Source organism: Pararge aegeria, chromosome 27, assembly GCF_905163445.1.
Source record: "Pararge aegeria chromosome 27, ilParAegt1.1, whole genome shotgun sequence".
Taxonomy (NCBI): Eukaryota; Metazoa; Arthropoda; class Insecta; order Lepidoptera; family Nymphalidae; genus Pararge; species Pararge aegeria.
The window spans coordinates 1,202,872-1,220,183 of NC_053206.1; the positions used below are offsets into that span (position 1 = coordinate 1,202,872).

At 34.7% G+C, this 17,312-nt stretch overlaps 1 protein-coding gene across 1 annotated transcript in view; it reads right to left on the bottom strand.

Annotated features, from left to right (window-relative positions):
• The window catches only part of LOC120635654 (cytoplasmic aconitate hydratase-like), a 91,715-nt gene that overhangs the window by 15,736 nt on the left and 58,667 nt on the right, over window positions 1-17,312 (bottom strand). The window contains exons 9-11 of the mRNA XM_039906711.1: window positions 17,120-17,291; window positions 15,868-15,968; window positions 15,163-15,279 (exon numbers count right to left, since the gene is read on the bottom strand). Coding sequence (XP_039762645.1) covers window positions 15,163-15,279; window positions 15,868-15,968; window positions 17,120-17,291 — 390 coding nt within the window. The remainder of the gene's footprint in view (window positions 1-15,162; window positions 15,280-15,867; window positions 15,969-17,119; window positions 17,292-17,312) is intronic.

Consider the following 17,312-nt stretch of genomic DNA (forward strand, 5'->3'; position numbering starts at 1 on the left):
GGTGTGTCAATTTAATTTAAAATCGGTTAAGTAGTTTAGGAGTCCATCGCGGACAAACATCGTGACAGGAGATTTATATATATTAAGATAGTAAAAGTGACAATAAAACATTAATGTAGGTTGTCTTTTAACAAATACAATAAAATGTCGGTTTGTGGTCAAATACGCTTACTTTGGGGCTAGATGGCGATGTGTGTATTGTCGTAGTATATTTATTTATTTATTTAAATACGGACAAAGTGATTCTAACTATATATATATACACATATATACACAAAAGTGAACGAGGAACCAAAAATTGCTGATTTCAGCGAAATTAAGTTTTATTTATAATATAAAGAATCGAGTGAAACTCACGTTCAGTTAATTTAGTGTGCGTCTAAAAGTGTAAACTCTCATATTTTAATCTACATTATTTTGTTTTTGTGTGATTTAAAAGTATATAAGGTAAGTTAAGCTTTTAAACCGTTTATTTTTTAAATCATCATTATCATCACAATGAGAAGTGGTCAAGACCGTAATCCACCACGCTGGCCCAGTGCGGATTGGTGGACTCCACACACCTTTCAGAACATTATGTAGAACTCTCAGGTTTCCTCACGACGTTTTCGTTCACCGTTGAAGCAAGCGATATTTTTGCACGACTCATGATGCGAAGCATCAGAGAGTGCTTTACGATATAAATAAATTTTTTTACGATATAAATATAAAAAAATTTTTTTCGCCTCATTTCGCCGGCTATTTTTATTATTATAGCCTTGTTAGTTCACGGAATCAAGATATTTTGCATACTATTGTCGAGATAATTTAATGGAGATTAATTCCATACTTTTAAAAAATTGATTTACTGCAATAGAATTGGAAAAAAACACCAAAATAGGTCAAAAAAATTTCCTGTCCGTCATGTGTGAAACCCGAAAACACTCTAACTAGTGAAAAAATCCATTATTTGAGTAAATTTTTTTTTTAAAAATTCTAATCGACGATTTTAGGTCACTGAATGCGAATGATTAATTAATTCAGTGTAGTTTACTTATTTATACGATTGGCGCAGTGAGCAGCGACCCTGCTTTCTGAATCAAAGGCCGTGGGTTCGATTCCCATTGGAAAATGTTTGTTTGATGAACACGACTGTTTATCAGTATCTGGGTGTTTTTCTATATATTACAAGTATTTATGTATATTATTCATAAAATTATTCTTCAGTCATCTTAGTACCCGTCACACAAGCTACGCTCACTTTGGGGCTAGATGGCGATGTGTGTGTTGTCGTAGTATATTAAGTTAGTTATTTATTTAAAGTCAAAATCAAAAATATCTATATTCAAGTAGACCCATAGGTGGCACTTTTGGTGCGTACATTACATTAGAAGTACACGGTAGTGAGATGATGGCGATAACCACATTCGTAAACTTAAAACTAAAGCTACGAGGGTTCCAAACGCGTCCTGGTCTAAGAAGCAGACCACAACAAACTTAGCCGGGTGTTTTTTTTGTTATCACCATCTCACTTTGTCATTTAAAATTATTAGAAGAGCAACCTGGTTAGAGCAATGTTTTTTAACGAATAATTTTAGTTGGGGACATCCTCCCATTTTTTAAGTCGGTCAAATATAAAGGAATTTCACTATGACATACGTAGCTAATTATCGAATTAGGTAGTTAATTAATTACCAAGAATCGACAAGTTGTTTCTAAATAACAAAAATACTTAATTAATCATAAACAATTTAATATTTTACCTGCTGATGCATTATTACGAAATACCTACCTTTCAATGTTTTTAAACTCTATTACAAATAATACGGTATTAAAGTTTTTTTGCAAATGGTAATAGCGCAGGTGGGAGCTCGACTTCACTTTCGTGCGGCCGAGTTCGAGTCCCCGCACGCACCTCTATTTTTTCTAAGTTATGTGCGTTTTAAGTAATTAAAATATCACTTGCTTCAACGGCGAAGGAAATCTTTGAGGATAACCTGCACGCCTGAGAGTTCTACATAATGTTCTCAAAGGTGTGTGGAGTCCACTAACCCGCACTCGGCCAGCGTGGTGGACCCGTACCCTGTAGTGGGCCGATAATGGGTCGATATGATAATGAAAGTTGTTTTTCAATAAAATCGGAGTTTTAGAAGATTGTATAAAATTTTGCAAAAGCGGCGATAGCGCAGTGGATAACCCTACGGCTTCACTTTCTGGGTGCAGAGTTCGAATCCCGTACCTCTAACAATTCTAAGTTATGTGCGTTTTAACCAATGCATGTAAATTGTTGATGTTGGAAAAGAGCAACTGCTGAGTTTTGTTGCCGGCTCTTCTAGGAGGAATCTGCCTTCCGAACCGGTGGTAGAGTCACTACTAACAGACTCACTTGACGTTTCCAAAGTGCTTATAGTCGGCCTACTTTAAATAAATGAATTTTGAAATTTTCTTTTTTGAATTAATTATTATAATAATATATATATATATATATATATATATATATATATATACATATTACATATATATATTTTAAAACAAAAAAGCTGCTATATGACTTAACTATAATAGATATTTTTCTAACAGATTTCTTTATGAATTAATGAATACACTTTTATTGTACACCAGAGAAAAAAAAAGTAGTTACAAAGATATAAATACATATAGAGTACAATTTGGCGACCTTATCGCTACATAGCGATTTCTTCCAGGCAACCAATGGCGTACAAGTTCTTTATATTTATCTTAATATATATAAATCTCCTGTCACGATGTTTGTCCGCGATGGACACCTAAACTACTAAACCGATTTTAAATTAAATTGGCACACCGTAGGCAGTCTGGTCCAACTTAAGAGATAGGATAGCTTAGATCTTTAATTATAGTCGCAATTTTATTTTATTGCAAATTATTTGTCTATAATTAATTGACAGTCACATGTTATATATATATATATATATATATATATACTATACTCATTTAAGGCATAGCGATATTGAATACTTTAAAAGCAAAATCAAACGCAGACGAAGTCGCGGGCAACAGCTAGTATATATATATATAGCTAATATATGTATGCTTTAATAATGTCACCATCATCACATCAACCGATAGACGTCCACTGCTGGACATAGGTCTTTTGTAGGGAGTTCCAAGACCCACGCTAGGTCGCTCCCACGACTCGCTTGATGACGTCTGTCCACCTCGTTGGGGGCCGACCAACGCTGCGTTTACCGGTGCGGGGTAGCCATACCAGCACCTTGAGACCCCAACGTCCATCGGTTCTCCGAGCTATGTGCCCCATTGCCACTTCAGCTTCGCGACTCGCTGAGCTATGTCGGTAACTCTAGCTCTTCTACGGATCTCCTCATATCCGATTTGATCACGTAGAGATACTCCTAGCCTAGCTCACTCCATCGCTTTTATCATGTACTACATAATTTTTGTGTATCAACAGTTTTTCACATGCATCAAAAAACCGCTATTTTTTATAAATATCATTATTAAATATGGTTTTCAATACGGTTATTTAAAAAAAACCGCATAACAGATAGTAACTAGTTATTATCGTCGAATAATATTTTTATGTTACGTTCCGAATGTTAAAACATTTCATTTCTCGAACTGTCCGATTTGGATATTTTATTTTATTTAACGGAAAATTCTCTCGTATATCACGCGTATTTTCTGAACCAATTGGTTCAGCCATTGGCTTACTTCCATCGCTACAAGTATCTTCTTTAAATATCAGTTTTATATGACCGTAAAATAAAGGATAACATAATTATTCTAAAACAAGAACGTTCAATAATATCAAAATAATACTCTATTATACTGTTGTGTTTCTATTTAGCAAGGGAGGGCGTACGTGTACGTCAGTAAAACAAGCCAGCCATTAGCACACTGATTAGTATAATATAAAGGTAGGCGGGCGTCGCGGGTCGCAGCCCGCACACATAGGTATATCTATACAACATATACAAAACTCACTCATTCGCGTAGTATGTTTCAAAATGGATACGAATTTCTCTCCTCATATAATTAAATTACATAAATTACTAGCGATTACATTAGAGCATCTTTAGTTTTTTTTTTTTATTAATCCCGTAAGAACTATCCTTTTTGCCCATCTATAGCTATATATTTTCTCCGGGAGAAAAAGTATCCGATACCTACCTGCAGGTTGCAAGCTATATATCAAGGATGACAAAAATGAAAAGACCTATGTCCAGCAGTGGACGTCTATCGGTTGAAGATTACTGGAACTTCAAGTAATGGCACAATGAAAATAAAACTGTAACATACAGAATGCGGTAAGTTGTAAAACCACACGCATTTGATAAACATTTCTTTGATACTCATATATCAAGACGATTGTTACAATAACTACTGCCTACATTAGTCTTGACCTGTGTTGGTTATAGAGCAATAAGATATACAAAACTTTTTGTGTTTTTTTGTATTTTTTGTGTTTTTTGTATTTTTTGTGTGTTTTTGTGGTTTTTTCTTCTATTATTATTATTATTATTATTATTTTTATATAGCTAACTAGCTGTCCCACGCGACTTCGTCCGCGTTTAAGATAACCTTAAAGTATAAATTCAAATTCAAAAATGTTTTATTCACGTAGACCTTATCAAAGGCACTGCGTTCATACATTTAACATGTTACACTAATGTTTGTGATGGTGATAACTGCATTCGTTAACTTAGAACTAAAGCTAGGAGGGTTCTAAACGCGCCCTGGTCTAAGTCACCTACAACAAACTTAGCCGGGTTTTTTTTTGTTATCACCATCTCACAGTCTAGTCAATGTTGAGCTTATGAAGTTAGATCAATTCATACCTAAGCTTTTTTATCATACATGTAATCCTTAATATTATAATAGGATTGTTCTATAAGCTTGCGTTTTATATAAACTTATTGAGAGAGATCTCAAGGATTTCATCTGGTAATTTGTTATAAAAAGTTGGATAGCTCATTGATCGAGGAAGGCATATAGGCTATATACCATCATACTAAGACCAATATCATGCCATGCTTTCTGAGCCCAAGGCCGTGGGTTCGATTCCCACAACTGGAAAATGCTTGAACATGAATGTTTTTCAGTGTCTGGGTGTTTATCTGTATATTATAAGTATTTATGACGGCCGATTGGCGCAGTTTGCAGCGACCCTGCTTTCTGAATCCAAGGCCGTGGGTTCGATTCCCACAACTGGAAAATGTTTGTGTGATGAGCATGAATGTTTTTCAGTGTCTGGGTGTTTATATATATATTTTAAAGTATTTATGTATATTATTCATAAAAATATTCATCAGTCATCTTAGTACCCATAACACAAGCTACGCTTACTTTGGGGCTAGGTGGCGATATGTGTATTGTCGTAGTATATTTATTATTTATTTATTATGTGTATTATATTCATAAAAATATTCATCAGCTATCTTAGTACCCATAACACAAGCTACGCTTACTTTGGGGCTAGATGGCGATGTGTGTATTGTCGTAGTATATTTATTTATTTATTTATTTTATTTAATAGGAGCATAGCACTAATTAAGAATGTTTTAAAATCGGGGATAATAACATAGTTTTTTTTCTTTTGAGAGTTTCCGCTGCGTAAACGATTAAAGCTTCAATAAAATCATGTAAGACAAAGTTGTTCCCAAAAAAAGAAAAATTCTAAATTCATAAGTTCAAAAATTCTTTCTTCAAAGTCAAAAAAGTCAAAGTCAAAAATATCTTTATTCAAGTAGGCCAATAGCCACTTTTGATGCGTACATAAGAATTACACGGTAGTGAGATGATGGCGATACCCACATTCGTAAACTTAAAATTAAAGCTACGAGGGTTCCAAACGCGTCCTGGTCTAAGAAGAAGCCCACAACAAACTTAGCCGGGTGTTTTTTGTTTTTTTGTTATCACCATCTCACAATGTCATTTTAAATTATTAGAAGAGCAACCTGGTTAGAGCAATAATTCACACCCAAGCTTTTTTATCGATTACGTAGTCCTTTATACTATAATATGACTTTTCTATAAGCTTACGTTTAATACAAACTTTGAACTTTTTAGAGACATCTCCAAGGTGACACCTTGGAGATGTCTCTAAAAATTGGTAGTTTATTATAGAATTGTATGCAATTTCCTTGAAACGAATTATGAATTTTATGTAACCTAGTATATTGCACTGTAAGTTTATTCTTACTTCTAATGTTTAAATTATTGCATTCACATTTTTCTCAGAAATATTTTTATGAACGTACATTAAATTTTCAAAAACTGACTGACACTGTAATTATTTTAAAATCTTTAAATTTATCTCTCAATGACTCTCTCGGACCCATTTTGTAGATCGAACGAGCAGCCCTCTTCCGCAGCACGAAAATAGTGCTAATATCAGCAGCATTGTTTCATTATGCAGCTTCATGTGTGCCTATCGCAGTCACTTATGAAGCGTTCATACATTAAACATTTTAAACTAAAATTTTCGTGGTTAATGAACATTTCTTGAACGTAGTTCAACGGGTACATGCCACGATAATATTTTTGGATTTGTCGATATTACGACCCAGTTGCATGGATCGTGGTCAAGACGACACAGTATTATATTAATAATATCTTTTATTTCTTTCATCAAAATTGCACATATAATGAGTTGACGAACTGGCTACCCTAGCTAGAATTTATCTGTGTTAAGGATAAACAGCCCTCGCCCCCGGAACATACATAGACAGATTGAAATTAAGACATTACTATTAAAGAGCTTTAATTGTAACTTAAAAGAAAAAAAGGAAACAAATAAAAATAGTTAGTAAAGTGTGTGTGTGTGTGTGTGTGTGTGTGTGTGTGTGTGTGTGTTTGTGTTATAAAATTATTGGGGTAGGGTTCAAGTAACAATGACAATCAGGTAAATTAAATTAAATTATCGTGGTATCTACCCGTTGAACTATATTTAAGAAACGTTCATACGTTTATGTTTACCTAATTGTAAGGATATGGTGATAACTACGTACGCCAGTTAAACCTAAAGCTACGCTAGGTTATACGCGGGCAAAGACGCGGGGGACCGCTAGTAAATAACATAAAAAATAAAGGCAAAACAATTACATAATCCCTAAGTACAAATAAGTAAACATTAGCAAGACTGTTTCGAACCCATTAACAAAGAACGCATTAGTGAATTACGCTGGCATTAAATAATTAATTAATTAATTAAATTTATTTATTTTGTTACGTTAATTATCAATCCCCACTCCACCTGAAACTGGCAGTCAGTTTAAAAACGCAAGACGCGTTTCAAAATTATTCAGTTTCATTTTAACAGTCGGCGAATAGTGTTCTATGTTTGTCAAAGTTTTTTGGCTAATGAGTGTTATGTGTCCAGTGTTATGTGACAAGTGTAAGTCAAACTCTGTAAATTTAGTGGACACTTTAGAAGTGTTCATATATATCTTATCCATCGGTGTAAGTTTTTTTTTAAACAGTGAAATACTAACCCGCATTTATTACGTTTATTTTTTTTCGGGATAACCTTGGGTTTGCCTTTTTTAAAGACTTGCCAAAATCACGTTTACTTATTTACTTTTATATATAAACCAAGCCAGACGCATTCCGGCTGTAATTTTAAGGCTAAAGGCCTATGTTACTTCTCGAATTTAATCTTTTAGTGTCAAAGCAGTCGGCAAAAGCAGTCACTCACTCAGTAGACAGTTTAAAATTTCTGTCACTGGGTGTTTGACAGTTATTACTGAAAGGTGCTAACTTCACGACATTAAATTTTGCTGTTTTTTTATTTTATCTAGGCCCGAATTTAATCTTTTAGTGACAGCAGTCACTCACTCAGTAGACAGTTTCAAATTTCTGTCACTGGGTGTTTGACAGTTATTACTGAAAGGTGCTAACTTCACGACATTAAATATTGCTGTTTTTTTTATTTTATCTAGGTCCGAATTCAATCTTTTAGTGACAGCAGTCACTCACCAAGTAGACATTTTCAAATTTCTGTCACTGGGTGTTTGACAGTTATAACTGAAAGGTGCTAACTTCACTACATTAAATATTGCTGTTTTTTTTTATATAGGGCCAAATTAAATCTTTTAGTGACAGCAGTCACTCACTCAGTAGACAGTTTAAAATTTCTGTCACTGGGTGTTTGACAGTTATTACTGAAAGGTGCTAACTTCACGATATTAAATATTGCTGTTTTTTTTATTTTATCTAGGGCCGAATTTAATCTTTTAGTGACAGCAGTCACTCACTCAGTAGACAGTTTAAAATTTCTGTCACTGGGTGTTTGACAGTTATTACTGAAAGGTGCTAACTTCACGATATTAAATATTGCTATTTTTTTTTATTTTATCTAGGGCCGAATTTAATCTTTAAGTGACAGCAGTCACTCACTCAGTAGACAGTTTAAAATTTCTGTCACTGGGTGTTTGACAGTTATTACTGAAAGGTGCTAACATTCACTACATTAAATATTGCTGTTTTTTTTAATCTAGGGCCGAATTAAATATTTTAGTGACAGCAGTCACTCACTCAGTAGACAGTTTAAAATTTCTGTCACTGGTTGTTTGACAGTTATTACTGAAAGGTGCTAACTTCACGATATTAAATATTGCTATTTTTTTTATTTTATCTAGGGCCGAATTTGATCTTTAAGTGACAGCAGTCACTCACTCAGTTGACAGTTTCAAACTTCTGTCACTGGGTGTTTGACAGTTATTACTGATAGATACTATCTTCGCAAAATTAAATATTACTGTAACCTTTATATTTTATTCAGGTCTGAATTCAATCTTTTAGTGACAGCAGTCACTCACTCAGAAGACAGTTTCATATTTCTGTCACTGGGTGTTCGACAGTTCTCACTTAAAGATACCACCATCGCGTCATTTATACATTGCTGTTATGTTTTGTGTATATAGGGCTACATTTATGTTTTCAGGCACAGCAGAAACCGGTTATTCACTTACTTTCAAAAGATACTTCATATTAATTTGGCCTTTTTTATGTGGTATTTATTTGAGTTATATATCTGTTACATTTCTTTTAAATTGTATATAGGGATAGGAAATAACATTTTCTCTTTAGCAAAAGTTATCATTCACTCAGTAGCTTGTCATCAATCAGTCACTGGGTATATGATTACTATCGCTAATGATCACATCGACAGAATAGACAAATACCATTAAAACATAATGAAGAGGACTCTCCGATGGCCGTTGTCACTCACTGACTGTTAATAATTCATTCCATCACTTGGTGTATGAATACTGTCACTGATGATTATTATCAACAATAAGACAAGTGCTGCAATGAAGAGAAGAACAATCTCCATTGGAAGTTGTCACTCACTCAGTAGACTAGTCATAAATCAGTCACTGGGTGTATGATTACTGTCACTGGTGATTATTACCACAAAGAAGAAAAGTGCTGCAATGAAAAGAAGAACAATCTAAATTGGTAGTTGTCACTCACTCAGTAGACTAGTCATAAATCAGTCACTGGGTGTATGATTACTGTCACTGGTGATTATTACCACAAAGAAGAAAAGTGCTGCAATGAAAAGAAGAACAATCTCCATTGGGAGTTGTCATTCACTCAGAAGACTAGTCATAAATCAGTCACTGGGTGTATGATTACTATCACTGGTGATTATTACAACAAAGAAGACAGGTGCTGCAATGAAAAGAAGAACAATCTCCATTGGTAGTTGTCACTCACTCAGTAGATTAGTCATAAATCAGTCACTGGGTGTCTGATTACTGTCGCTGGTGATTATTAACACAAAGAAGACAAGCGCTGCAATGAAAAGAAGAACAATCTCCATTGGTAGTTGTCACTCACTCAGAAGATTAGTCATAAATCAGTCACTGGGTGTCTGATTACTGTCGCTGGTGATTATTAACACAAATAAGACAAGCGCTGCAATGAAAAGAAGCACAATCTCCATTGGTAGTTGTCACTCACTCAGTAGATTAGTCATAAATCAGTCACTGGGTGTATGATTACTGTCACTGGTTATTATTACAACAAATAATAAAAGTGCTGCAATGAAAAGAAGAACAATCTCCATTGGTAGTTGTCACTCACTCAGTAGACTAGTCATAAATCAGTCACTGGGTGTATGATTACTGTCACTGGTGATTATTACAACAAAGAAGACAGGTGCTGCAATGAAAAGAAGAACAATCTCCATTGGTAGTTGTCACTCACTCAGTAGACTAGTCATAAACCAGTCACTGGGTGTCTGATTACTATCACTGGTGATCATTACCATCACGAAGACAAGTGCTGCAATGAAAAGAAGAACAATCTCCATTGGTAGTTGTCACTCACTCAGTAGATTAGTCATAAATCAGTCACTGGGTGTCTGATTCCTGTCGCTGGTGAAAATTAACACATAGCAGACAAGTCCTGTCATGAAAAGGAGGTAAATTTCCATTGATCGTCATTCACTCAATAGACTTTAAATAAATCAGTCACTGGGCGTCTGATACTGTCATTGGTGATTATTATCGCATATTAAATACGAACTGGCACGTTAAATATTTTAATGTCACTTATCCTAATTAAAAAATACATTTTAAGTTAAGTAGTTTTTTCATACAAACATACTTATACCTGAAGTAAATACTAATGTGTTCTTGTCAATAAATAGTTTTAAAAATAGAAAATAGCACCAAGAAACGAAATATGCACGATGTCTTGTCAGTGACATTTTTCACTCACTCAGTAGACACGTTGATATTGTTCTATCACTGCAATGTGCACTTCACTAGAAAGAATTAGCATCAAGAAAAAAAACATCACAAGAAGTTTGTCAGTGACAGTTGTCACTCGCTCAGTAGACACGTTAATAATGTTCTGTCACTGGGTGTAGTGATTACTATCAATGTAATATATACTCCATCACAAAAAAAATCACCAAGAAACTGTTTTGTTTTTTATACACAAGATGTTTGTCAGTGACAGTTGTCACTCACTCAGTAGACACGTTCATATTATTCTGCCACTGGGTGTGGTGATTACTATCAATGCAATGGACACTGCACTAGTAAGAACAAGCATCAAAAAACGCAACCAAAGCAAGACGTTTGTCAGTGACAGTTGTCACACACTCAGTAGACACGTTTATATTGTCCTGTCACTAGGTGTAGTGATTACTATCAATGTATTAGACACTCCGTTACTAAGAAATGGCATCAAGAAACTGTTTTATTTGTTTGTACACAAGGTCTTTATCGTTGACAGTTGTCACTCACTCAGAAGATACGTTGTATTGTTCTGTCAGATGATATAGTGATTACTATAATTCCACAAGAAGCACAATAACTAAGAAGTGGCATCAAGAAACTATTTGCTTTGTTTGTAAACAAGATATATGTCAGTGACAGTTGTCACTCACTCAGTAGACACGTTAATATTGTTCTGTCACTGGGTGTAGTGATTACTATCAATGCAATATACACTCCATAACTACGAACAAGCATCATGAAACGCAACCTAAGCAAGACGTTTGTCATTAACAGTTGTCACACACTCAGTAGACACGTTTATACTGTTCTGTCACTGGGTGTAGTGATTACTATCAATGCATTAGACACTCCGTTACTAAGAAATGGCATCAAGAAACTGTTTTATTTGTTTGTACACAAGGTCTTTATCGTTGACAGTTGTCACTCACTCAGAAGACACGTTAATATTGTTCTGTCACTGGGTGTAGTGATTACTATCGATGCAATAGACACTCCATTACTAAGAACAAGCATCAAGAAACGCAAACTAAGCAAGACGTTTGTCAGTGACAGTTGTCACACACTCAGTAGACACGTTTATATTGTCCTGTCACTGGGTTTAGTGATTACTATCACTGTAACGGACACTCCATTACTAAGAAGAAGCATCAAGAAACTGTTGTTTTTTTCCACACAAGATGTTTGTCAGTGACGGTTGTCACTCACTCAGTAGACGTTTATATTGTCCTGTCACTGGGTTTAGTGATTACTATCACTGTAACGGACACTCCATAACAAAGAAGAAGCATCAAGAAACTTTTTTGTTTTTTTTACACAAGATGTTTGTCAGTGACAGTTGTCACTCACTCAGTAGACACGTTTATATTGTCCTGTCACTGGGTGTAGTGATTACTATCACTGTAACGGACACTCCATAACTAAGAAGAAGCATCAAGAAACTTTTTTGGTTTTTTCTACACAAGATGTTTGTCAGTGACAGTTGTCACTCACTCAGTAGACACGTTTATATTGTCCTGTCACTGGGTGTAGTGTTTACTATCACTGTAACGGACACTCCATTACTAAGAAGAAGCATCAAGAATCTGTTGTTTTTTTCTACACAAGATGTTTGTCAGTGACAGTTGTCACTCACTCAGTAGACACTTGGTCGGATTTAATCGCAATATGAGAAGTTACAATTTACAATTTTATTTTATTTTTGTTTTTGCAATTTTTAATGCATTCAATCGCTAGTTGTCATTAATTTTTTTTCGTTTTGAATTGTACCCTTAAATGAGAATTAAAAATTTATTATCATAAATAATTATATTAAAAGTACATGTTTATGCAAATGCAATACTACAATCTTTTGCTAGATCGCACTCGTGGAGTCGCTTTCGTAAATCAAACTCTATACCGTCAAAGTGAAACCTAAGAGTACTCGTATTAGAGTTGCAAATACTGTACTTCTTATTTTTACTTTTAAAAATTCTGCCATAAGCCCTAGGTGCAAAATTGTAAGCAAATTTGAACTTTTACAATATATAAATAAGATCCTTTTGGCCTGACGTTCAAGTATATAGACACTTGAAAAGGACTCCTCCGGAGTATCAGGCTGGGTGTAAAGTAAAATGCACTAGTGTGAAAAGTTAACTTTTAAGTTACACAAACTACCAGTATTTATTATTTATTTATTACTAGCTTTTGCCCGCGGCTTCGCTCACGTTAAGTTTTATTTTTGATTTGTTAAATTTACTACAAACGGTTAAAAAAAGGTCTTGCTGCTTATAGAAAAATATGAACGGAAATTACTTAGAAAATCAGAAACTTTCATATAAATTTTGATCCCCTATGAAATACGTATTTCTTTATTATAAATCGAAAACCTAAAATCAAAGTTTAATTGATGTAGCTTGAAAAATAAATTGATAAATGAAGAATTTTTTACAAACTTTCATCCCATATTTAACCCTGATTGAATTTAAAAAAATCCTTTCCTAGCGGACGCCTACGTTGTAATACTTTATATTAATTTTACTTATATTGATATATATTTGACACTTTGCTTGGTTTGATCTCGCTTAGTGATAATAATATCTCTTTTTGTAATTTCTGTACCAACAATTACAGCTGCGACTTCAGAAGCCACGGGTGCATTAAAGCGTCTTTCATGCTCATTCGAAGGTTTTTTATCTGCTCTAATAATGACCCTGAAATCATCTGTTGTCGCACCTTCTAATGCAGATTTAAAATCTCTAATCAAACAATTATTTTCATGAAGCATAATCCGTAATTTAGTAATAATTTCCCGGTTAGTTGCCGTACTGAACATGCATCGTCGGTCAATCTCTTTTTCTACGTTGTCCATGAAATAAATTTGCAAAAATTGGGGATTTTCTTCAGGTACTGGGAGAAGTGAACCAATTTGATGGTATACTTGTCCTTGCACTTTAAATGTGGGCATAAAATGATTAGTTTTTACAATATTTGTTGCTACAAACGATGTTATTTGAAAACAGGAGTTGTATTTTCTAATATGCTGAAGAAAATGTTTAGACTCCTTAGTAGTTCCAGATACGTAGGTAAGAAGAGGTTCTGGTGGTTCAACCAGTGGTGGTAAATGAACTTTTCCGTTGGAGCAACACAAACCGGCAGTTTCTTTTTGAAACTTCTTAGCGCGACAATGCGGACATACCACATTCATTGAACCAATGACTACATCGGGATGGATCTTGTAATCATATTTCTTATCGTAATTAAAGGCTGCTTTATTAAGATCGGTTTTAGTTCTTAACTGATTTTGTCTTAATCTTTGATCATCCAAACGTTGAGCTCGTTCGTCAGGTTTTTCGGCAGCTCTTGATGAAGACGCTCTTGATCGTAGGTCTGTAACTCGAACAACACGTTCACTATCTGTTTCATTAGCTCTCAAAGACGAAGCTCGAAGTCTGTTTGATTTTAACCTTTTTTTTTTTTTTGTTGCGGTGTTTCTGTAGTTCTTCTGGTTGCCTGTTGCTTCGTATTTCTCTTTGATCTTCCGATATTTGATTTTTTCCGTGGCATTGTAAATATTATTATTTGTGTAGCACCTGTTTTATCTATTTACATAAATAATTAATTAGTTAATTCTTTTCTATTTACAATTTAAATTAACTATTTATTATTATTAAAGTCTCGAGTATACTTACTAATTAAGAGTATTATTGACTTTCATTAAATTACACTTACAATTAAAATTACAAATCAATTTTTTTAGTACATGATCATGTTATTTTAAAATAATAATTATAAGTTATTTTTTTGCTTTATTTTTATTTTCAATAACAAATGATATATTTGAAGTTAGCTGATTTGCTTTTTAAATAAATTATATTTTTTTGTTTACAAAAGAAGGTTAGTTATTTCTTTTATTTTCTTATTTAATATAAGTTGTAAAATAACTCATTGAATTTAATGAGAAAACATTTTATTGCATTCATTGCCGCATATAAAATTGAGTTACATCAATGGACATATCATGTTCGTTTTCTCCGTGGAAAAATACATGGTCATACCAATTTTTATGACAATCGGTTGAACGGGGCGGAAGTCGATACTTGACAGCGCCGCCTGGTGGGGAGTTACATCAATGGACATAGCATGTTCGTTTTCTCCGTGGAAAAATACATGGTCATACCAATTTTTATTACAATCGGTTGAACGGGGCGGAAGTCGATACTTGACAGCGCCGCCTGGTGGGGACTTACATCAATGGGCATAGCATATAAACCTTCTCCGTGAAAAAATACATAAGCATACCAATTTTCATAATGATCGGTCAAATAGTTTCTGAGTTTATCGATGACATATATACAAACATCCTCTTTTATATATATAGATTATTATTTATTTATTATTATTATTTATTAAATTTATTAAAATATGCAACTGTATTAAAAGTCCATACCTTGTTAGTGAGACACTCTGAGAAATCCTTCTTCATGACGGACACGGAGACACGGTCCTGGGGCCTCTTCGGTCCGCTGACTGACGTCACAACGGTCGATAGATCCAGTTCTACCACCTGGAAGGTTGAAGAGATTAAATATTGTGAATGAATGGTTCATCATCATCATCATCATATCAACCCATTATCAGCCAAAAACAGGGCACGGTTCTCCTCCACGGGTTGTAAAGAAAAGGGGTTAAGGCCGTTATCCACCAATCCAGCCTAGTGCGAATTGGTGGACTTTCACGTTCCAATTTCTTTTAAATGTTGTTATATTATTACTATTATCATTTTTAACACTATAATTTATAGATTTCAATTTTTTTTTTAATTCCTAACAATGCTTAAAAAAATAAAAAACTATTAAAAAATTATAAGAAAAAACATCCCCACTCCTTGCGGGGCTTTTGAATGCAACCGGCGGTCAGGGCTCCAGAGTAAGGAACCTCGTCACAATACGCGCCGTTTCAAGGACTAACCTTCTGTATCCAACCCTTGATCTAACAACCAAGCAAAACCTTCTTAAGATGTTGTTCAAAGCTTTTCATTATTTTTTTTTTTTCATTAGTTAATTAGTTAATGATATATTCATAACCAGTTTAAAAGGTAGATTCTACTGAGGAGAACCTGGCAGAAAACTCAGCATTTAGTTAAAAGACTCACCTCCGAGAAGATGGGATCTTGGCTTTGATTGCTGTAGTCTCTGAACTGTTTTGTAGCTCTCAGATACTCCTCGATGATTTTGATTTTTTCAGCTGATCGGTCTGAAAACAGTTATGCAATTATGAAAACATTGTTAGAGCTTTTTGGCAAAGAGCTCATCCGGGGAAGTGATAATCTTGTTCTTTACAGATCATACTAGATACCAGAGTACCTCTTAGCCATTCATTACACCCTGGTACTTCTTTATATTTAGCCAGTTTATCTCTCTGGCACTCATTTAATCATATTGTAGTGGTAGTAGAGCTTTTTGTGACAGAGCTCGTCTGGGGAGATGATAATCTGGTAATTTTTCAGATCATACCAGGTACAAGAATACCTCTTAGCCATTCATTACACCCTGGTACTTCTTAGCCAGCCACAATGCTCTGGTATTTCTTTATATTAACCCAGTTTATACTGCTACTCCTTAAATCATATTGTAGTAGTAGTAGAGATTTTTGTGACAGAGCTCGTCCGGGGAAAGTACTACTACCATGCTTATTTCTGCCGCTAAGCAGCACTGTTGCAATGCTGTTATATAAAGGTTTTGGGTTCGTTAATGAGAGGTATTTTACACTTTTTTTGAATGGTAATAACTTTCTGTTTAGGATTTAGTTTTTTTTTCTTGGTGTGTCAATCCCTACTAATCCCTACTAATATTATAAATGTCAATGTAAATTTGTTTGTTACGCTTTCATGAAAAAACTACTCAACCGATCCTCATGAAACTTTGTACACATATTCTTGGATGTGTTAGAAGTAATATAGGATACTTTTTATCCCGACATTAAGCTCGGTTCCTTTGGAAGAGGGGATGAAAGTGTTTGACGATTTTACACCATAACTCCGAAAAATTATAACCGATTTAAATAATTATTTTTGTACTATAGAGGTTGTAATATATGTTTAATTTTTCCTAATCTTTGTGTAGATCTGATGAATGTGGTTGGAGATAGAGGACAGAACTCCTCAGCGGAAAGCAGCAAACCTCTTATGTGCGTTTTAAGTAATTAAATACCACTTGTGAAGGAAAACATCGCGAAGAAACCAGCATGCCTAAGAGTTCTCCATAATGTTCTCAGAGGTGTTTGTAGCCCGCCTATCCGCACTGGGCCAGCGTGGTGGACTGCAGATTAAACACTTTTAACTGTGGGTAAAGACCCGTGCGTTTTAGTGGGCCGGCAATGGGTTGATCTCATGAAAGAAAACATACTGGTTTGACTCAAGTACTGCAAGGATCGCTCGTCGACGGGGAAATGTGCAACCGTAGCACCGAACTCTGGGCACATGTTAGCGACCGTGGCTCTGTCCGCTATGCTGAGTGCGCCCACGCCTGGGCCGAAGAACTCCACGAATTTACCCACCACGCCAAGGGAGCGGAGGTGCTGGTGACAATAGTTTTTTTT